Below are 23,203 nucleotides of genomic sequence, written 5' to 3'. Positions count from 1 at the left end.
GCCCCAGATGTTCGTCCTTTGCGGGGGCGAAAGGGGGTGTGGCGAAATTTTGACACAAAACGGTCAAGGTCCGATATCACAGGAGTGTGGATACCAAATTTGGTTGCTCTAGCTCTTATGGGTTCTGAGATCCTTGAACTCATATTTTGCAATTGGCAAAACCGACCATGAAATCTGTGTGTTAGAGAGAGACAGAGCGAGAAAGAATGAAATTGTTTTCTTGATTCTGGCTACAATAATTATACGTTCTGGTTCAGATTTTGCACTCTAGAAGATATAGTCATCCTCTACGATTCTGCGTTTTAAGTTTTTTCGTATCTTTGAAATTGTGGATGCTACAGATTTTCGGCTTTTGTGGGGGCGGACGTGGGCGAAGCAATGTTTTGAAACCTTCTTAGTGACATATCACAGAAGTCCGGATATAAAATGTTGTTGCTCTAGCTCTAATAGTCTTTGAGCACTAGGCGCTGATAGGGACGGACAGACGGACAGACAGACAGGGCTCAATCGACTCGGCTATTGCTGCTGATCAAGAATATATGTATATACTTTATGGGGTCGGAAACGATTCCTTCTGGACGTTACACACATCAATTTTCCACAAACCTAATATACCCCAATACTCATTTTGAGTATCGGGTATAATAATTGTAAATAAGCTATATAAATTTCTTGTATATTATTCTAATATACATATAAAAATGGTTGGGCCGATTGATTAATTGTAGGATTTTTTCTTCCAGCCCTACAATAGATACGTTGGTCCAGATTCTGCATTACTTCGTCATTACTCTTGATTCTGCAGAACAATGGCTGTTGGTTGTCCCCAAAGGAGGTGTGGATTGGAAAAAGTCACATGGCAAAACTGGACACTATGTCAATAATAAGAAAAAAGTGCACCATACCGCCGTCTGTTTCCCTTACAATCGTTTGTTGCCTTGACGCCTATCCGGCTTTCTGAATTCTGTGATGCCGAAATGGATAAATGCAGTTGCTGCGACGAGGAATCCGGCAAATTACAAAAAATAAAGTTTTGTAAGTACATCTCCTCTCATTTTTGTAGTATTTTATTTTTATTTCTAATTGATTGTCGGAGACACTTGTGTACCTGGCCATGAAGGGCCGCAAAAAGTACACCGCTAAAGAGCTCCAACGGCTGCGCGGCAAGGACTCCGAAATCAGCAAGGAACTGAATCTGCAAACTGATCCTCGGCGAGTCACAGAAACAGAATAATCAGCCCAAGATCAATAATCTGGCTGGTCTACGACGTCCCGTCACAAGGAAGGGTCTGGCGATATCTGTTCTGCTGCAGATCTTCCAGCAGTGGACCGGCATCAACGCCATTCTCTTCTTTTCTACTTCCATATTCGAAGATGTGCGATGTCACACATCTGACCACCACTCAGGGGGCAGTGGCCATTAATGACAAGGTCGGTCGCCGTATTCTTCTGCTGATCTCTGGCGTCTTCATGGCTATCACAACGTTCATAATGGGCGTCTACTTTCAGATGAGTGAAAGCGGTCCAGATTCGGTGGTCGAGTCGTATCCAAGCATTCGAGACAGACCGAGTGTTATCTCAGTCAAACAGAATCGTACCCTAGCTGGACAGAACCCTTGGAAGATCCGAACATAACAAGTCATTGCTTGCCAGTTTAGACCCCATATCTAGCACTTTTTCTAATACCTTTTGTAATATTTTTGAGAATTTTGTAGTATTTTCTAGTATTTATTATTGAATCACCTCGTTGTGCTAATCCAATAGAGTAAAAATCGAGTAAATGTCATTTAAAGCCACGTCCTAGGCCATATCGAATACTTATTCGTGATCAGCATGAAATTCCTAATAAAAATCATAATCATAATTCAGCAATAAAAATCTCCGGTGTTTAAAAAATGTCGGGGGAAAAGGCATTTCAAAAAGCGGAAAACTGAAGTTTTTGCTTATTCCGGTGCGTAAATATGTATGTACGATATGATTTAATATCTAAATACAAAAAAGAATATAAATTCATAAAGATAATACGTATATGAATATGTATATTGTAAGTGCACAATTGTGGTGTTATATCGCTGTTGTAGTAGAAACTCGTAGGTCATCATTCTACTTTCCTACAACTTTCCCACCTCGTGCAGATAGGCGCCGAGAAGTTTGGTCTGGTAAATGAAAAGGTTTTAATCACTGCTCACAACGAAAACTATTCGTTAATTGGAAACCTACCCCTTCAATGTAGTTGTAAATGTCGATCTTTTCATTTTGAGAATGAGCACCATCATCGCAAGCACCCACAGGCACCAGGATGACATTTTTTCCAGTCGCTTCCTGCAATGTGAGGGTGACAGGAATGGAGCCGCCTTCGCGAGTCATGTCAGGTTCCACATTGAACACATGCTTGATAGCACGCTTCGCAGCCTCGTAGTGTGGGTGGTTGGGATCCTCAGTCCAGGGCTTGCCAGCTGACAGCATGACGACCTAAATGCGTAAGATCAAAAGCTGGTTAGCCTGCATCAATGTTTGGGGACATGTAATAAACAGACCTTCATCTTGTTCGGTGAGCCACGCTCCACCCATTTATCATTGATGTACTTTACAACGCACTCCTCAATGTGCTTTGGGTCTTGGTCGGGTACTAAACGAATGGAAAATTTGCCAATGACCTTCTTGGGTATAACAGTCTTTGCGCCCGGCTCATAAAAAGCACCTTCGATTCCATGAATGGACAAACTGGGAAACCGCCATCTGGCCTGAAGTAGTCTCGTTTTGTCGCCGTTATGCGGCAGCTGCTCGACACCAACGTCTTTCCTGCAGGAGATTACACCGATTACAGAGATTTACTATGTAGATGTGCAGATTAGATTAAATTACTTATACTCGGCCACTTCAAAGTCGATGTTCTCGTAGATTTCTTTCTCGTTTTTTAGCTGCGGAGCCACCTATTAGGTGTGGTATTGAGAACTTTAATAACTAGTCGCTAGTTATTTAATATGACCACTCACGTCACGATCCACTCCTGGAATCAGTATATTGGTGTCCTTGTCGACGAGTACGCTGAGCAGGTAGCAAAGATCTGGCATTGCTTCATGAACGGTTCCACCGAAAACTCCACTGTGCAGATCCTTGGTGGCACACTCTACCTCCAACTGGAAATAAGCCAAGCCACGGAGACCATAGGTGAGGCAGGGACGTTTTTTTCCCAACCAGTAGTTGTCCGAAATGCAAACGTAGTCAACATCAGCAAGGAAATCATTTTTGCGTTCCATCAAGAGATCGTCGAGGCCTTCGCTGCCACTCTCCTCCATTCCCTCGAACACAAACTTAACGTTAAGTGGCAGTGGAATGTTCAGCTTCTGGTATGCCTCGATCGCATGAATCCAGCACAGGACAGGTCCCTTGTCGTCGGATGCCCCGCGGCCAAACAGCTTTCCATCGACCTCAGTGAGCACAAAAGGATCGGTGTCCCAGCCGTCCTCCTTCAAGGCAGGCTGCACATCAAGGTGGCCATAGACCAAGACAGTCTTCTTAGTGGGGTCCTTGCCCAGAGTCCCCAGCAGCACCTTTGGCAACGGAATTATCTGGCCGCTCGGCAGGGTCTGCTTACCCACATCTGCAAGCTCGATTTCTGTGCCCAATGCCTTTAGCTTGTCAGCGGTCCAGTCAACCATGCGATCGATTTCGCCGCGCTTATCAGGCCAAGCCGAAACGGACTGAATCCCCACAGCGGTTTTTAGAGCGCCTATGTAATCGCCTTTCTTGCCATCAACGAAGCTAGAAAAAATGTAATCATTTTATGACCAACAGATATGGGCGTGTGAAATTAATAATAGGAAACCACATGTTCTATGAACTAGAAAAATATGGATAATCGTGCTTGCGGTTTCTTTTCTCTCTTTTCTCTTTTCTATTCACCCCTCGCCCATCACACATCTAACAAAGAAAGCGATAAAGAGAAGAAATTTTTGCAACGTATGTATTCCAGCCAGCGGTCGTCCGAGATAAAATGCAAATCACCCCCACCCATTAATGTACTCGTACATATAAAGATAGCGTGAAGCATATATGCACGAATATCTTTATGTTCGTGCAAATGAAATGGGAAAACAAGCATTTAGCCATCTTTTTCCTGTCGTCCCTTATCAGGCGTTCTCTTTTCTCTTATTTTTGCGGCACAGCGTCTCTGACGTCAAAAGCGGCAGGCAACAGGATTTCAAGTTATCCCTGCCACCCACACAATCAATCTTGTTTTTACTTACGCGAAGAATTGCTGAAGTTCACTGGGAAGCGCTGACATTTTTCTAATATTTTAATTTTTAACTTCGCCGTTCGCGTTGCGTTTAAATAGTTTTTCGAACAACAGCTGTGCAGTGTGACCGTGAACTTAACACCCAAATATACCATCTGACTCTCAAAAATATACCAAAATATACCCTTACATTTTCGAAATATACTGTTAAGACACGGCTCTTCGCTCACTAACTATTAAATATTTTCACAAATTAATGATTTTAAAATACGTTATAATTTGTATTGTGGGTAATTGTTAAGCGAGTCAAAGTAAAAGATTGGGGACAAAAAGGTCTGTACTCCAACTCTGTAAGTTGTAACTAACTAGAGCAAGCTTAGCGACGCCATAGAAAAGGAAATATAATGAATTATGTGTTACGAACCTTTTTTTCTTTGGGGCAAGGCCGGCTAGCCAGTCATCCCAGGGCTGGGTACTTGCTAAGCCCCCAGGTCGCACAATATACCAACGAATTGGACATCTCGGACAAATTCAACCAACAAAAGTAACCGACAAAAAAAAAACTGCAAACGGACTCTACTCGACAAACAATATCACAGGAACTTCCCCAGGTCCAGGTGTCGATGTCTTTACCTCTGACTTACCTGAGATCCGAATCATAACGCTCTGGATCGGCCTGCCATGTGCAGCAGTCTTCTTATCCTATCGTTGTTGTGGCTCCTCTTCCCCCCATTCGAAACAATTAGCAACTCATTGTCTTGCCTATAATTTTCACGTTAACTTCATACTTTTACATGGTATCATTACTAAACTATGCCTGCCTATTCATACCCCCCTCATCTTATCATTACGGGCGGTTTTATAAATAAATAATTAGGAATAATTAATATAATAAATATAAATAAATTACATATAAGGAAGAATATATGTATAAATTGATATGAACGGACTTAAATTAGGGGATTAACAATTACATATAAATGGAGACGTCTAACAAAAAGTGTTAATTGGAGTAAAAAAGTTAATTGATGATATTCTCTTGGTCCCTAGCAGGATGAGGGGACCGCACTATGTGGCCAGGATAGTTCCGCGAGACCAAAAAAAAAAGCATGCCAGGGTGGCGGAACTGTGCCCAATTCTCCATGGATTTCGCAAAAACAATAAATTTGGGGTTTTTATTTCTCCCCTTTTGGAGCGGACTCACTTTTACGTTTATTGGGTATTTTTTCCGTCCTGCTGGTCAGCTCTAAAGCTTCTGGTGTTTCCCTGATCCTGGTCTCCTGGAATCACAGATTTTTCGATAGAGTGATGGCCACTACTCCATCCTCATTCCACTCACTTTTTTTCAGACATAAAGCGTTACAAAACTTTCAATCGGCTGCACATTCGCGTTAGCCTCCGTTTCGGACTTTTTTTGAACTGATATAATTCCTGGCTTAGCTGCTCTATGTACATATCTCTCCCGAACCGCTGATTTGCCATCGTTCTCTTCTATTGCCCTTGAACCAGGCTCAAGGTCATGGTCTTATTCGGGATCTTGGCCGCTCTCTTTTCTTTGGGGGTGTGGGTGAGTTGGCTTCGGGATTCTCTTATGGGATGAGATCGGAAATCCTCTCTCATAACGGCTTCGAAGAGCGCGCGGCCCCCAAACTCTGTAAAAACATTAAGAGAAGTGGGGACTCTACATTTACAGTAGCGGAAAGTGAAATGTGTACAGTAAAAATAAATAGATTTTTTTGGTTTTATAAAGTTTTGGTTTGTTTTTCAAGAAAAAAGCTCATAAAACTAACTAAACTACATATATAAATGGCAAACGAAACACATTAAAAGTTTGAATCCAAAGTCCTTGTTTCTAAAAGAATCCTTAGTGTTGGTAAATAATATATATGCGGGGTGTTGTAACTTAGTAGCAGGTTTATGTTTATCACACGTTGGGGGAAGGATTGTATCGAACCCTTTAAGGTTCGTTACAAAATCAAAAAGTATTCACTTTGGTATTAACTTTTATAATTGTACGGAAAAATTCATTCTTGGTTTTTAGTCCGGAAATAAAATTGTTCTGTTATTATAGGTCCAAGTGAGCTTGGGGGCGGGAGGCTCTTATCCCCCCCCTCCCGGCTACCGCCTTAACCTAACCTAACATACGTTGTATTCTATGAATATTGATGAGTTTGTAAATATTTTTTTGTACCTCCTCGCTGTTCAAGAACTAGTTTTCTACGCGAAAGCTTGGTACCTCTTAATTAGCAGATTAATTCGATGTTTGTATGGTTATTCAACACTTTTTCAAATATTTCTTTCAATTCTGATAAGTTTTGGGTCTCTGTTTTCATTACTAAATGTTCATGATGGTCTAAAGATTCTCGATCGGATTGAAACCAGGAGCATTTCCCGGCCAGTCCATTGTCCTCATTCCCACTATTGATAAATATTATTTTAGCTAAGAGAACCCATCGTTGGAAAAATCAATCTTTTTGAATATATCATTACACAATATAATAAAACAGTTTGAAAAAATATGCCTGTTCAATCTTGCACGGTGGCAAGTAGCAGAATCGTCCTAGAAGATGAGGGCGTCAGCAAGCGGAAAGTTTTCCGCTGACATTTTTTTTGCACGGGACCGTCTTCACATATCCGTCAATTCGTGCCAGATAAACTCTAAAATAAAAACAAATGAGGGGGAACGTTGTGAGTTGCTGCGGACACCGCAACTCTACAGTTATACCCGATACTAAGTCAGTATGGCTCTCCTCCGGCAGACGCCGCTAATATTAAACGACACGACAAAGAGTGCGTGCGAGAGAGACAGAAAATCAGTCTGAGCGTGACGTCGGGCGCTGCGTAGCCACTGCAAATTGATTTGTTCCTATTGGCTATAAAAATTATCTGATCTGATCCAGATTCAGCATAGATATGGTCATTATCTATGATTCTGCGTTTTTAGTTTTCTCGAATGTGCAATATTGTGGATGCAACAGATTTTCGTTCTTTGTGTGGGCGGAAGGGGGTGGGGTGAAATTTTGAGATACACGTTTTATAGTAAGATCTAACAGGAGTGCGGATACCAAATTTGGTTACTCTAGCCTTAATAGTCTCTGAGATTTTTGAATATCCCCAGATTTTCGTCCTTTGCGGGGGCGGAAGGGGGTGTGGCGAAATTTTGAAACAAACTCGTCTCGGTCCGATATATTAGGAGTGTGGATACCAAATTTGGTTGCTCTAGCTTTTTTAGTCTCTGAGATCTAGGCGCTAATGTTTTACTCTAAGCAAAGCCGCCTATGCTACGTGTGTGTTAGAGAGAGACAGGGCGAGAAAAAATGAAATTGTTTTCTTGATGCTGGCTATAATAATAATACGATCCAATTCAGATTCCGCAGTCTTAAAGATATGGTCATTCTCTACAATTCTACGTTTTTGGTTTTCTCATATCTTTAAAATTGTGGTTGCCACAGATTTTCGTCCTTTGTGGGGGCGGAAGTGGGCGGGGCGAAGTTTTGAAATATTTTTGTAGCAGTGACATATCACAGAAGTCTGGATCCAAAACATCGTTGCTCTAGCTCTTATGGTCTTGGAGCACTAGGCGCTGAAGGGGACGGACGGACGGACGGACGGACGGACGGACGGACAGACGGACAGACGGACAGACGGACAGACAGACGGGGCTCAATCGACTCGGCTATTGATGCTGATCAAGAATATATATACTTTATGGGGTCGGAAACGATTCCTTCTGGACGTTACACACATCCACTTTTACCACAAATCTAATATACCCCAATACTCATTATGAGTATCGGGTTTAAAAATATAAATCCAGTTTTCCTAGCCAGGGTATGTATTATGATATCGTATCATTCAAAATTTGTTTCCATGATATTTTTGAATTTATGCCAGAATATCGGCCCAGTGTGCCTTGTATTTTCCGCTGAAATACATTATCATAATCGATTTGGAACCAGCGAGGTGAGAATGATAACTAGTGCGACACCGGTGCCTGATACTTGTGTACGATACAATGTGTAATGCAAATAAACTTCAACTTAGTTTCAAGTTCGCTTTTAATCGAAATCCATGATTTTGGCCTGTGTCGACAGGATGTTGAGCATTAATAATAAACTCTTTGATATATCTAAATAATTTTTCTTTATTTAAAATTTAAATTAGAAACTAAATTTAGATGAATAGACACTTTATACAACATTTTAAACATATTAACATATACCTACACGATTTACGATACACGATATAGGAAAAGCTTTAAATAATAGTAAAAATATGTGTAGATGCTGCAGCTGAGATGTGGTGGAGTGGTGTGGTGTACAGGAGTGCCGTTTTGCTTATGTCTAGAAAGAGTGCACTGGGCAGGACTTACAATACATGGTACATATATGGATTGAAGAAAGTATATTTTATAATCTCAAGTTTCAAATCAAAATCTTTGTGCGTCGTCATGGTTTGCTGAGCTGGTAGTAATTAGTTTGGCCGTTCAAAAATTTATGTGAACAACCTATCGCTTACAATTAATTATTTTACAACTCGTCAATAGTTTCTACTGCTGAACTGAATTGAAACTACATGTGATTGCAACAAATGTGAACTGTGGTGTCCTACTCGGGTTATTTTATGTGCTTGAATAAATATCTATAATGTGGGCGTGGCAGGTTGCGACTTAGAACAACAGTAGTGCAATGTAGGCTAAATTTGAGATAGTTCAACTAAAATCAAAAGACTATTAACCGTCGGAGCTGTTCTATTGTAGGTATTCAATTCTCCTCTTTGCTCACTGCTTCACTGTACTCCACTTCGGAGAACGGTTATCTATGCGTCTTTTCGCGGCTTAGAAGCGTTTCAGGAGCAGCGGCTTGTTCCTGTCGGCAAACGCCGTGTTAATCCACTTGATATCGGGCTTGGCAAAGCGCACCGTCTGTCCCTCCCCGCAGGAGTTCTCGGCGCTGAAAATGCCCTTGAGGCGGATACTCGACCCGCTGCCGCAGGCGAGCGCGCTCCCCAGATCGAATTGGCATGCATCAAACTTCGTGGCGCTGCATACGCTGGTGGCGTCCGCTGCGCACTCACTGCGTCCCTGCGACGATGTGTCAGTAACGTGCATGATTGCGCCTTCCTCGTGAACTAAGGGTGTGGAGAGTGAGTGGAGTGGATACATATGTATGTGTGGACGCATGTCCGAACTTACTTGACAATGCCTGCTTGCCCCAGCCGGAGGTCACGCACTGTTCCGAGGCCTGGGGATCCGCGTCGCTGATGCAGATTGGCTGGATGTGGGTGGCGAACTCCAGGCGTTTATCCAGTCGAATAATGGCCAGGTCGTTAGCAGTGCTCGAGGAGGCATATGAGGGATGGACGTCAATCGACTTGGCCCCGGTCAGCTGGAAGGGCAGTGGCTCGTTTGTGCTTCCCAGCTCCCATTCTCCGGCCTTAATGCGGATGTCGTTAACTGGCAGCCTAAACGTGATTCGATTCTCATTGATATTGAAGAAATATTGCATGTAACATTTTTGTTCTTACCCGTTGACGCAGCTGGCGGTGGTCAGGACGAACTCGTCCCCAATGATGGCACCGCCACAAAGCAGCGTTTTGCTAGACTCCCGCAGAATCATTGCCTGCCATGGGATCTCGGCAAAGTTAGCATCCAGGTCCTTAATGCCAGTGGGCTTAGTGCTTCAAAAGAGAAAACAATACGACTGTTGTATATTGCTGTTTTTGAGATTAATCAATTTGTTTTGCTTACCGCTTATTTCTGGTGGCGCACACGCCGGCCAAGTTGACTGGCCACGGGTCTACGTAGTTCGGATCGCGGCAACATTTTCCAGGTGCTCCGCTCTCGGCCTGCAAGCAGTCGGTGAGGGGCACTCGGAAGGCCGCTTCCATGGGAGATAGCTCGACGGGCGTTTCGGAGAGCACACCGATGGCATTGCAGTAGTTTTCGTCCGTACAGACCAAGGCAGAGGCGCACTTGGCAAAGTATTTTGGTACATTTACGGTCTGTGGCGTTGGGAAGATCTGCGGCGACAGCTGATCCTCGCCGCGGTACACAGGCTTCTCATTAGATGGTTCCGGAACACGGTCCGGCTCGTAACGTGGATTCTCGCGGTGAGGAATCTCATTCACCGATACGGGAGGCAAATACTCGTTGGTGGGGCGACGGGTCGATTGCGGCTGTGTCGGCTGTGGTCGGTAAGCGGGCTGCGTGGGCTGGGTTTGCGGGCGGATGGTAGTGGGTGGCGGCTGATAGACGGGACGCCGTGTTGTCTGGGGGGGTTGTTGGTACACCGGCCGACGAGTCGTCTGTGGTGGCAGGTACTCGTTAGTGGGACGAGTGGTGGGCAGTGGACGTAGGGCAGGCTGCGTTGTGCGGACGGCGGGCACCGTGGGATTGGTGGGCAGCGGGAACGTCTTGTCAGGCAGGTTAAATATGTATCCGTCTTCGGTTAGCGTTGTAGAGGGCATCCGGCAGCACACCTCGGGAGCGTAGCAACGGTTGGGCTGCAAGAAAAATTTGTGAAACAAAAAGGTTAGAGTAGGCTCGAGTGTATCGATGGGATGGGGGATAGGTGACAACGCACGCCATGTCACATAAGCTACCAGTTGGAGCCTCAGCACATCCAGCTACGTGCATGGTCGTTGTCGCGCTGCGGAGTCCGTGAACCAGCGCATTAAATTACAGCAGCAGAAGTTCTGCTCACTGGCTGACTGGCAACGGACTGCTACCTGGTCATTAAAGCGGCTATGCCGTCTGGCTGTGAGTTGTCTATGGCTGTGCGGTTTCATGATGCAATGCAATACGACACGTCGAGGGCGGGGACTTTGAAATGACTTTGACGCGACGCGACGCAGATGCGGTTGCAGTGGCTGACGCGAGTGGATACTGATTCAAGTTTGTCGGCCGAGTCTATTGTTCGCTGAAGTTGTCACATTTTTGTGGGGGGTGTAGGTGGGGCCTTCTTCGCTACTAGCATACTTGAAGGTGTTCTCCCATAGCTAATTATTGTGGAAGGAGCTGATGACCAAATAAGTGTTAAATTTTGATTCTGATTCTGATTAATAGAGATCTACTGTATGTTCATATTCATCGCCCTGTTAACGTTAACTGGTTAAATGATGTATAAATAGGCAATTAGTCACCTGGCAGAATTCAGAATACGGCTATATTTCGTCCATACATTCATACACACTTATCGTATGTGTGCTTTGAGAATGTATCAAGTTGCGGAACCATTAGAAATTACAATACAAATGCGAGATCATTTGCATATTTTTTAGCAGTCGAAATATTTACAAACTCTGTTGGCCGGTTCGAGTTGCTGCCTGCTTACGCAATCAACGCGATAATCATCAGCACCAGAACCAGCACCAGACCAGTAGCACCACCAGCGCCCACCACAAAAGAGTTGAATTAAACAACACCCCAAGTGCTCCCTCTCTTTCCTCGCTCCAGGCGGATTTTCACACGCAGCTTGAGCCCCAGTCTCGGCCCCAAGCCGAGATGTCAACGGGACACGACCTTGGGCTTATTGTTTCGCGCAATTTGTAGCTCGTAAGTCAGAGAGCAGCATCCGCCGTCGGCCGTAATGTAGGAGTAATGTGCTCATTTGTTGAAATTAAACAAAAAGTGATCCGTGGGTAGCTGATAAAGGCAGCAGCCGCGTGCTCATTGCTGACTGCTGATTGCCTGAAAGGCAAATTAATAATAATAATTATTAAAGTATATGCGCTTCCGTTTGGCAAGTCTTGAGCAAGTCTGATCTGTCCCGTCCGGACCGGCTGAGCTTGGCCCAATTTCCGATCATTAATGGAAACCACCATTATCATACGCTGTCCTTCTGCTCCGGCTGACCCGCTTAATTTCTTAACATTATCATTAGGCGCAACTGGCGACCCTCTGCGTAATTTTCATTAATTAAGAGTTAATCAAATGTTATCTTAATGTAGACATCACTCATCGCAGCGAAGAGGACCATACGCGCATTAAACTTTATATAACACACGAAATACACATTGTCCCAAAGGATGCCATACCTCAGCCAGAAATCGAAATAACGACCAATGACAATACCAGTGAGGGGAAATGGCAGGCCCAATCCTCGCCTCCAGATTTACTCTGCCCCGCTGTCGAGCTCCACCTGATCACCGATTACTTGGACTTGCTTGCCGCTGGTCTCTGCATTGCTTATGATCAATCATTTCGCGCCGAGATAACAACATCGACAACGAAAACCACAAGCTACTTGTGTACCAGCGACAGCTAAAATATGTAATCGCCAGAAACCACCAACAGCAACTCAGAAATGCTTTTAATAAATGTTGCCGGTGGTCATGCGTTGTCGTTGTATTTTTGGTTTTAGGTGCTTATGTCTCATAGATTGTGTCTGGCGCAATTTTAAAATCATGTTGCAATTACTATAGGCATATGATATACCAGAATGCCCGTGGATACTCGAATGTTTGAACATTTTTGTTTATGGCTTTACCAAGTTCATATCTGGGGAAAATGATATGGGCTTTGGGCGATGGGCTATGGGTTATGGGCTATGGGCCATCATCCAGTTGGATGAACTGAGTCAATTCTTGCGACTGTACCCCTTGGCAGTCGCTGCCTGAAGGACAGGCCAAGCTCCAAGCCTATCTGAAGCTTCGAAATTTATGGCGAAAATGTTTCACAGCAAAGACGAAATTATTTTTACGACCGCATTAATGTGCCACTAACACATCAATAAATTCCTAGAGCCTTGTTCTTCGCTTTTTCTGCCCGCAATTTATGCGCCTATAAAATTAGGCAATTTTCGATCTCTGGTGAAGAAGCTTCTGCGCGTCGACGTCGCTGTCGTCTCGGCCCTGAGTGCATGCAAGTCAGCAGTCGGTTGGAACACAAGTTTGCCGCTTAAGTCTTTTGTTTATGCGCCTGCACTGCAATTTATGCATAGGAGTCATAGACCAGGGGATCGGGTGTAAGTCAATAATTTACGACCAAACTGAATGGGCGTAGCCTTACCAATAATACTAATGAATAATCTCTGAAGACATAACAGCATATATTAAAATTTGAGTATAATTCAAAAATGTGTCGTTAAAACCATTCATTAAGTTATGGTATAACAAAAGCGACATTGACATTGTATTGATCTGAAGCCCGGAGACGCAGACCAATAAAATCATAATAGGACTAAAAATTTTTGTTAATTGTTATTATAGTAAAATTAAATAACAATAAAATAACAACCAAGCGAAGCGCCACGAAGGGTTACGTTACCAGCAAGGCAGATCTGCACCAGTGACAACATAAAAGCGCTGACAACGACTTTCTGCCCGTGGTTTGTCCCCATCGCGATGGGGGCTGAACTCGAGTTCGACCTAGACCTTGGGTTGGCGCTCGCTTCGTTTCCCGCTCTACGTCACCCTCTGTTGTTGCTCTGCGTCCACTTAATGCTGACGCTCCGACAATCACGACCTGCTCTGTTCATTTGTGTGAGCCTTGGTAAGTGTGCCCCTTCTTCCGACTGCTACAGTTTTCAAGTGGTGCATCAACCGACTAAATTACCCAAACTACCCCAAACCTGAGGTCACAACTACAATTTGTTATGTAGTTATGGGGTGATGATAATGCATTGCAAACACGGTACCACAGAAGAGACTTGAAGACGCTCACCTGATTGCCAGAATGAATATATCAGGCTTATCAGAGCTTAAAATTTGTCCAGCTAGACTGCCCTAAACCGGCTTTCTGAAAAAGCAGCGTTGTACACGCATTTGCGCGTAGGAAACGATACCCTAAATGGTAACTTTAATGCTGGATTTCACAAAATGTAAAACATGCAATCGAAGCCACACACGGCCAGCCAGATCTGTCGGCCAGATCAGCCAGGCCGAAATGATAAATGGCCGGAGTGTAAGTATGCCCTATAATATTCATAATTATCAGTGATTTGATGAGCCAGTGAAGGCTTGCGTGCTTCCCCGTTCATCGATCGAATCGACTCGACTCGACTCGACTCAACTCCAAATCCTCTTCCATTAAAACGATGTTCATGCTGGCTTGGGTATGTTATCGAGTCTGACAAACGCTTGGTATAAGGTCGCTCTGCATACTACATACATACATACATAGTACATAATACATGCGTATATATGTATGTATGTACATATGGTTGCTATTTCAGTAGCATGTAAACATTAATTGATCAGATATGAGCATAATCTGGCAAATGTGGAAGTTGAGAAGTTGGCCCACAATGTCCAAGTCCACCTAGTGCGCCGGACCGGTGCCATGCCATGCCGATTTAAGAATCAAGCTTAATGTACTGCCTTATTTGGAAGTCTCAATTCCTGTCAGTATCGTCCCAGTCTTGGCCTCAGATCCCAGCCCAAAACGACCTTGCGTGCATTCCTCGCATTTTCAACTGCTAAACGACTCAGGCCATTTCTCCTCCTTGCCTCTTGTAGGTCGGGAATACGACTTTGAGCAACTGGTTGCTAATACAGCTGTTGATGTTGGTCAGTTGGAGACTGATGACACTGCACCAGTGTGCATTTTGTAGTATGCCAAGCAATTGGCGTCAATGCCTGCATAACTTAACGAGTTCGAGGCAAGAGCACCTGAACGAGGGCCAACATGAAAGGCATTTTGGTCGGAGGTTGTCGACACTAATTTACCCTATTCTTTAAATCTCGTCGACCGTTTCAGTTCAGCCTATGTATGTAGTATGTTTAATCTGTACTCTTATATAAAATCCATGTTCGCTGGCCCTCTCTTAGTAAAGATAGCTTGATAGGGTATCAAACGGACTTTTTCTGACAACTCTCAAAAATCGGAGCTAGAAGCCCAGACAAAAAAGTGTGGGCAATACTTTAGCCGTATCCATTGAGACAAATCGTTCAGTGTCACACTCAGTGAAAGCATAGTATACCCGTACAGTGCCTGAATACCGAGCAAAAAAACTAAAACGATTTTGCTTTAAGTGCGACCTGCAGCTGCAGGGATGTCCGTCTGGGCTGCAACATATTTCACTTGCCGCGTTCATTTTTTCAGGCGTTGCATGCAACAACAACGTACAACAGCCGACCCGTTTTGTTGGCCATTGCATGTAAACAAATTATGCAATTGCAATAGCCAGTTGAATATATCGAGACTTCCCTTTGCCTCTCTTTGTTTCGGCCTCCCAGAGCCTCTCTTTGGCTGCCATACGCACTTGTATCTGGCGCTCTGGTAGGCCGTAATTTAACACTTTTTTGGCTTGAATGTATGTATATTGCGTTACTGGAAGGTAAGGTTCAACCGCATTCCAATTTGATTGCACCCGATGGCGTCAAGTTCGTTGCCTGAGTGCTGCGCATTAACATTTCCCCCTGTGGCAATGACAGTGCTATGTACGAGTACCTATGTATGTACATACATATGTACAATGTACATCCACATTGGATATACCACACGCACATATTTACGTGCATATACAACCGTTATGAGAACGATTTAGGTAATACACTTATCGTAACGACAGCATCACGTCACCCGTCTAAGATTGCCAAGAGAATAACCACCCACTCGGCGCGTGGGGTTTGGGAGAATCTCAAGACGAAAATCAGAGCGCTGGCGATTACAACTAATTGTGTGCTAATAAGCTGTCGGGGCTTTGTGAGATTGTTTGATTGTTTGGTTGTTTGGTTGTTGGGTCTTTGGGGCTTCCCCATGTGCTTGCTGTACCGCTGGGCTTGTGTAATGCGCTGGGATCGGATCGGATCGGTGTGGTCGACTCTGATTCCTCCAAAACGAGGTGCATCTGCTTCTGCTTCTCCTCAGATCGCTTTGTTTCATACATCAAAGCGGTTTTGCTCAGCTGGTCGTTTGTTATACTTCTCAAACCGATTGCATGGGGAAACCCTGCATACTAAGTATCGTGTTTCTTGTGATCCTCCATCTGGGTTGCCCAGATTTTTAAGTGTCAGCCAAAACTTACCCCTTGCTTCTTCACATAGTTGATGGAGCTGATCTCTCCGTTGCGGCAGTCCTCTGGTGCTACACAATCCGAGTCGCGTGGACAGGTCGCGAACGGCTGAGGTGTGGTAGTCGTTGTGGTGGTGGTGGTGGTGGTGGTGGTGGTGGGTGGTGCGCGGTAGGTGCAGCAAACGTTCGAGTCCGGCTCGCAGTTCTGTAAGACAAAGTGTGGCTGCGATGAATAATGTGCCAAAGCGCAAGCGGTAAAGACACTCGCAGATTGACTTAAAGATAAGACACCCACAATCAATCAGCAGGCAATGCGATTGAGCCACTTGGGGCGTACTTGACCAGTGCAGTGACCAGCAGCCATGAATCGCTTGCCCCCTGCAGCATTAATTGAGAGACTGCGACTGCTGTCGTCTTTGTCAAAAGGTCACCAAAGTGCAGCCAATTGCATTAATGATGTGCTAAGAAGTGTTCAGCCAGGTGCCTGGGGCTGTGGCTGGGGCTGGCGCTGACGCTCTGCAGTTGCATTTGCATTGAACTTTGCCGCCGCGTGCTTGGAGACGTTCTACCAAACCTTCGCTGATGTCTTGCTAATTTTTTGCTTGCGCTGCCTTCGCTCTTCGTCAACTGGCATTTAGCAACTGGACAATTGCAAATTAATAACTTTGTTGGCTGCGGCCAAAGTTCAATAGCCATACATACTCGTTCTTAGGTGTCCGTGTGCGGCCAACGGCAGCCCGAGTGTACGTCCGCTCTTAGAAATACGAGTAGTATATTTCCCCAGATGTCCCCAGTGAGCCGAATATAAAAGAGAACAGTCCGAAGAACCCGTTCACAGTTGCTCTGAATCTGCCACTCAATATATCAATCAGCCCCTGTACGAGTATGTTACAAATTAAACTGTCCACGTCTAATTTATTCCTGCCTTTATAGCCCAAAACAAGAAAATCTATAATCGGAAACCCATTTAAAAAAGCCGTGCGTAGTTCTGAAGAATGACCTTGAGTAATGAAGAGATTCAGCATGAGGTTTTATTCGAGCTAAGCATGCTAAATGGGTAATAAATGGGTATAAAGCAATAACTTAACTTTAAGCTCGGGTTTTTGAAAGTGCCTGGATCTGGTTTGTGGATGAATTGGGCATGGGATTGATGTTAATGCTGAGACCAGGGGGGGCATATCATTAGAGACATTTACCGCAAGTCTTCGAATCGATCGCTAATGGTAAAAAAGCGGATGAGGTTTTACTTGAGGCGGCTTCGCTTTTCCGTTTTACGGGACCGGAGCTGTAGCTGGAGCTGGAGCTGGAGACGTATCTGACATTTATCTATACTATAGATTGTTCATTATGTGTGTGACGCACAGGTTGATAAACCCATCAACAGACGGAACAACTGGAAAAGATCCCCACACAAAAAGCGAACTTTTTGACATCATCGTCTGAGAAATCTGCGAGATTTCATTTCTATTTGTGTTCCTTAATTGCTTGGGTGTGCTGTGGCCGTAACTTGCAATCGTTTCGATAATTATTCCCATCTGCTCACTCGAGTTCAAATATTTGTTCACATTCCTGGCTATTGACAAAATAACTTTGCTTGCTAAGCATTGCGCATAGCTCCAGCTCCCTATAAAATGAGCCATTTTTCCCATCATTTCACATCAACACGGATGAGGTGTGCGAAAAACCAGCGAATTTCCCGCGAATTTCTCGCTCCCCTTCCCCCAATTCTTTCTGCTGCACATCAGCAGTGAGTCAATGTCAAGATCGCACACGGCTTGGGATTGTTCAAACAAGTTACCTAGTTTGGCTAGACACTGGCTGATCGCTCTCCTGCCAGCTGGTCTGATCTGGTCTGTGCTGTGCTTGATCTTGTCTTGCTCGGTGGAACTAAGCGAGAGACGCCCACGGGTCGGGGTGACAATTGTTGGCTCAAAGACTTTTCGCCTGCTGTTTTGTCCACAATTTGTGTCAGCAAACTGTTGCAAAGTTTGATGGTGTGAGTGGATATTAGGCGATTGTAGTAGGAGTAAATAACGCCAATTGCCATTCAATTCGGTCGGGAGTGTATGGCGATGGTGCAATCCACTTCAGAGACCTAACAGAGCATGCATCTATGCAGCGTTCTGTGCAGCTGAGATGGTCGCCAATAAAAACGCATTTCTTGTCTAGATTGGACTTGCCAAACTTGTCGCTGCACTGCGCTCCGCTGTGCAGGTCGGTCATTGGGTCAAATGAGCACTCAGCGCCGCAAGAGTCGCCGTCGCAGCTCCTTAGCTTCAATAATTTTTAATTAAAAAACATAATTCAGAAGTTTTGCAATGTGCAGTATGCGGTGTATGTGAGAAATAAAATGCATATTTTATATCCAACTGCTACGAGATACTTCATTAGGTGTCCGTCGGCGTCAGCGTCGGCGTCGGCGTCGGCGTCGGCTAGCTTGTTGTCGGAGTCTTCACCTTGGGTCTCGTCTCCCATAATCATAAGAGTTGCCTATTGCGTCCCCAAGAATGTCAGTATGCCCAAAATGACTTGCACAATTTCACATCGTGGTACGAGCACTCGAGCACCCTTTTCCCGTCCTTCCCCTACTGTGCATCATCGGCGTCATCAGCTTCATATGCACCTCCAAACAGCAGTGGGGAGGAAGCCCACAAGAAAAGAGAAATCCGCAGCTCAATTGCAGACTATGCTCGCGCACAGGCACACGGGCACACAGTCACACAGGCACACAGGCACACAGGCACACGGGCACAGGTGGACGAGACAACCGAGCATCAATGGAGAAGCATTGCCCTGCGAATGTCTTGTTTGTGTTATTTATGAGCGCGAAGGGCTACGACGCCACTGAAAAATATGCAAAGCAGCGGCAGCTTTTTTACATACGTTTATGTGGAAGCGAAGCCAACTTGGCGAGGGGCAATTAAACATGAACTTCGCTTTTTACTTTCTGGGATTACGACATTCCCATCCCGGACTGGGCAGCGGAGCACAGAGCAGCGCGTACAAATGCGCGTATACGAGTATGTGATTCGGATTTCGGTAATGAAAAACCGGAAAATAACGGTAACTGTGCCAAACAACCCAGCTCGTATAGGCCCCACCGATCAGCCGCCGCAGATCAGGCTGGCTAATCAAGCAACAACTACGACTGCAATATTTTACGCGTTATCGCTGAGGACGGGATTTTAATTTTTTGATTGTAGGGCTGCTGCGGATCGGTCGAGCACGCTGGATCCGTTAGGGTCGGATGTCGGGGAGCTGGGGTAGCTTGTCAAGCGCAAGCTCATACTAAATTTATTGTTGTTTTTGCGTGGCTGGCAAAACCCAAATCAATGTCCATTATGCAATAGACAACTAAATTGAAAGCGAATAAATGAGTGCCCCAGGTTAGAGAGTGGTCCAGCGCACGACCGTTGCTAGGGTGGGATTGGGGCTTACCTGGATCTTGGGCAGTTGCTGTGTGTAGTATCCGTTTTGACATTGACCCTGACGCACACATTGCTGGCCTGAGGCGCACTTCAGGAACTCCTTTGGCGGCAGGTATGTGGGGCCCTGGAAGGGCGAGGCTTGGCGGCTGATGATGGCGTGATTCAGGAAGACGTTCGATGCGGCGTTCACGGAGAAATGGGTCTCCTGGTGCTCCTTAACGCCGTTCTTGTACTGCCCGTTGAGAAACATGTTGCCCTGGTAGTCGGCACGGGCCAGAGCCAGCGCCAGCATCGCCATGGAAAGGACGGCTGCGAACTGTTCTCGAAATCGGAACATGGCTTTTGCTTTCACTTTGCTCTGTGTTGCTACGAAAAACCTGCGGAGAAGGCAATATTTCGATTAACAGCGGCCAATAAGCTGCATTTGTATGTACCTAAGTATAAAGGCTAAGGGTCGAGTCGAACAAGAAGGTGCCAGTGACAATCAAGAATATACAGAGTGACTCGCGTAATCGATTGAGCAGTGTTTCGTCATCGTCAAGATGCAAACAGCGTCATGACAACATTTCGCGACGGGATCGTGAAAGCCCCATAAAAGTCGAAAAGCTGGATATGCGAAGCCACCCGAGTATTTGTCAGCTATGGAGATGGATGATATTATGGAGGATATTCCATAGATGATGGGGCAGACAGTCAGGCCCGAGATCGCGATATCGATGGCAAATGGCACTTGCTGCTCCGCCAACACTGAAGACGAAGTAGCTTGTCCAAAGGAGGAGCTTAAGTTAACTCAAGACAACTCGTACTGGCGCGGTTGGGTGTGAGATTACCGGTCCCTCCTCCCTCCTCCCTCCTCCCAGCTCCCAGCTATCCGCTATCCGCTCCCCACCGGTTCTCAGACATCTAAACACTTTTGCAAAATGTATGCATCATAGTACTACACATGCGTGTGTGTAGACACGAGTACGTGTGCAATTTGTCAGAGCTTCTTAGTCGGATAAACGACTTCTCTGGTGGCCCCGCTACTGCTGTCTGCTGTCTGCTCTGAATATCTGAAGATCTGAAGAAGCGTACGTTACGCAAAGGGGCGGCAGTCGTTTGGTGTTTAGAGCGTCAATTTCATAATTGACGATATTTTATTATATGTATAGCATGAGCCCCCTCCCATACGGAAAGACTGGCAGTACTGGCAGAGTTGTGATGACTGAATTTGAGTTGGTTAGCCGAGGAGCTTTGCTGGTGGTTTCCCACAATCAGATCCGGATAAGCATGATTTGCCAAAATCTATTCTGAGTCAGGCCGAGTTAAATCAGTGTCTCAGGTATCTTCGCTCATAAATCGTCAGCCTGATTGTTTTAGCCAGCAAGAGCTGGTGAAATTTGCATGTGACCATAAACAAAATCTCAACAAGAACTAAGCCGAGCTCGTGTCCAATCGCTAAATCGATCTCTGAGCCAAATTGCGGGATGCGTTCGGCGTGAGTCAAACCTAAAAATAGTTGGATATGAACAAATTAAATTGCTGGTTTTTACCAAACAAAATTTGCATAAAATATTTTCAGAGTTTCTTTGAGTCATTTGATTGACCAGACTATTAACTTTTGCCTTGGATTTAGAAATTCTGCGAATTTCTACTTTCTATTTCATGAGCTTAGAATTTATTGAGTTGCGTATAATATTTTTTCCTCATATACATATAAATATACATACATATATGTACATACATATGCGCAGTCAAAAATCTACCCGCGGCTACCACAAACGATTCATTGACACACTTTCAGCGGGAATTGATGGACGTCCAGACCGAGGGGAAAAACAAAAGACTCGAAAAAGCGACAAACTTTCTTGAGGCTCCAATCGGGGCCTGTTAACTAATTGAATCTCAAATCGCCATTGGCAAATAGCTTAGACCTTCTAATCCCATGTTCGTAAAACTCTTCTTCCTCCTTCAAGAACTCGTACGACGCATGTAGGTTTTATAGGTACTATACATATGTACATACATATATGCACATATGTACATACATACATATGTAGGCAAATTGTCTTTTGTTTTGTGCTGGTACGATTAGTAATTTAATGCCCATGCCATTGCTGTGTATAAGTTGCAGCATCTGTGGTGTCTGCTGCCGCTGTTCTGTGGCCGCTTTTCACATAAAATAAAACTGCAGATTTTTGCGCTGCTGTATTTTGCAACAGTGCAACAAACACACAAAACAATCAACTGCAAAGTTCAGATCGCATCTCCAACAAATAAATTTCCAGCACTCCAAGCAACGGTCGAAATGGTTGCATGAGACAGACAAGAAACTGTGGAATGGGGAGAGGGTAGAGGGGTGGACAGACATGGGTGGACATGCAGACAGGCAGAGGCAGGGCAGGGACGGGACTAGGCATCCGCAGAGAAGCGACAACTGCAACTGAATCAATGAAACTATCCATCAATCAATCAACTGCAGATGAATTTAATTTCTAGCCACAAAAGGCTGCTGCAGCACAATTTATACTCGTACTTATAGTAGCGGTATAAATTGCAGCATCTGTGGCTGATCCTATATCGAGGTCAGGGCACACTAGGGATTCGCTATTCTCGGACGTCCTTTGGATTTTCACTTCACCACCAATTGGCCAGTCACTTTTTCCGTTCGTTAAGAGTCTGCGGCTGTGGCTGAGCAGCTTTCATTGAACTTGGGTCTGAGCACTTTTTGCATATGGCACACCGTTAACTTTACTAAATCTATTGACGCCGTCGCTTACACTGAAAAAATCCAGACACCTCTCGACTCGAGCGCGCGTACGAACAGCTTGAAAATGATTGTGAATATTTTACCAAGATCGTCTGTTTTATATGTACCAAGCAGGCGCTGCTTGCGTTGCCGCCGCTACGCTGCCGCTGCCGCAGCCTCAGCCGTTCGCAGCAGCCTCAAGCAGCGCAGAAGAGGTACGAGTAAACGATACGCTTGCAGCTCAGCCAGCAGATGAGTCAACGCCAACGCCAACGCTGAAGCTGACGCCAACGCCAACAGCGAAGCTCACTCTCATGCTTACTTTCGTTTTGTTGTCTCTGAGAGTAAGCTCCAAAAGTTGGATCTCGGCGCGGGCGTGCTCTTGCTTTGCCCCTGGAAGCCGCAGCAGCGTGTTGAGAGTTGGCATCTCTTTGCTTACTGTATTTCACTATGCGCATTCCCAGCAGCTTTCCGCTTGGCCAGGGACTTAATTTGTTTTCGCCTGCTTTTGGCTTTGCCATTTCAGTGGGCTTTAAATTTTTATTAGTAGTATTTTTGGCTCTCTGGTTCCTACTAATGGATTTCGTTCTTTGAGCCTTGTCCAAATGATATTTAGTTTGCTGTGTGTGGAGCCTCAATATGTATTGTACTTTTCGATTTGTGGTGTCCGCAGAACACTTTTTGTGGCATTAAAGTATTATTATATTTCGAGTCTCGTAGTAAATTAAAGGCACTATAATGAAATGGCGGAAAAACAAATCCGGGTAGTTCTAGGCACTGGCAATCGTCAACAAATTGCCTTGCTGGGATGCTGCTGAATCATATACTAAAAATGCGACATCTGTCAAGGG

The 23,203-nt window shown here is 44.9% G+C and overlaps 2 protein-coding genes across 3 annotated transcripts; both read right to left on the bottom strand.

The window, feature by feature from the left end:
• Positions 1-1,931: 1,931 nt before the first annotated feature.
• Positions 1,932-4,368, bottom strand: LOC108160511 (cytosolic non-specific dipeptidase). Its single transcript, XM_017294555.2, has 6 exons — positions 4,251-4,368; positions 2,997-3,765; positions 2,866-2,933; positions 2,538-2,802; positions 2,221-2,472; positions 1,932-2,156 (listed from the first exon to the last, which is right to left on the bottom strand). Exons 1-6 carry the CDS (start codon positions 4,286-4,288, stop codon positions 2,112-2,114), a joined length of 1,437 nt encoding a protein of 478 aa, XP_017150044.2. The 5' UTR covers positions 4,289-4,368; the 3' UTR covers positions 1,932-2,111.
• Positions 4,369-8,728: 4,360 nt separating this feature from the next.
• Positions 8,729-22,439, bottom strand: LOC117188233 (inactive serine protease scarface-like). Of its 2 annotated transcripts, XM_033391748.1 has the most exons (7): positions 22,384-22,439; positions 19,635-20,001; positions 16,210-16,401; positions 9,990-10,744; positions 9,767-9,919; positions 9,435-9,703; positions 8,729-9,370 (listed from the first exon to the last, which is right to left on the bottom strand). In XM_033391748.1, exons 2-7 carry the CDS (start codon positions 19,959-19,961, stop codon positions 9,078-9,080), a joined length of 1,989 nt encoding a protein of 662 aa, XP_033247639.1. In that variant the 5' UTR covers positions 19,962-20,001; positions 22,384-22,439; the 3' UTR covers positions 8,729-9,077. The 2 variants fall into 2 exon arrangements, with proteins under 2 accessions (XP_033247639.1, XP_033247640.1); XM_033391749.1 differs by lacking the exons at positions 16,210-16,401; positions 19,635-20,001; positions 22,384-22,439 and adding an exon at positions 10,825-10,846.
• Between the last annotated feature and the right edge of the window lie 764 nt (positions 22,440-23,203).

The sequence above is a fragment of the Drosophila miranda genome, chromosome 3, assembly GCF_003369915.1.
Source record: "Drosophila miranda strain MSH22 chromosome 3, D.miranda_PacBio2.1, whole genome shotgun sequence".
NCBI lineage: Eukaryota > Metazoa > Arthropoda > Insecta > Diptera > Drosophilidae > Drosophila > Drosophila miranda.
Note: the sequence above shows the minus strand (reverse complement) of the source record. Positions and strands in the feature narration are given on the sequence as shown.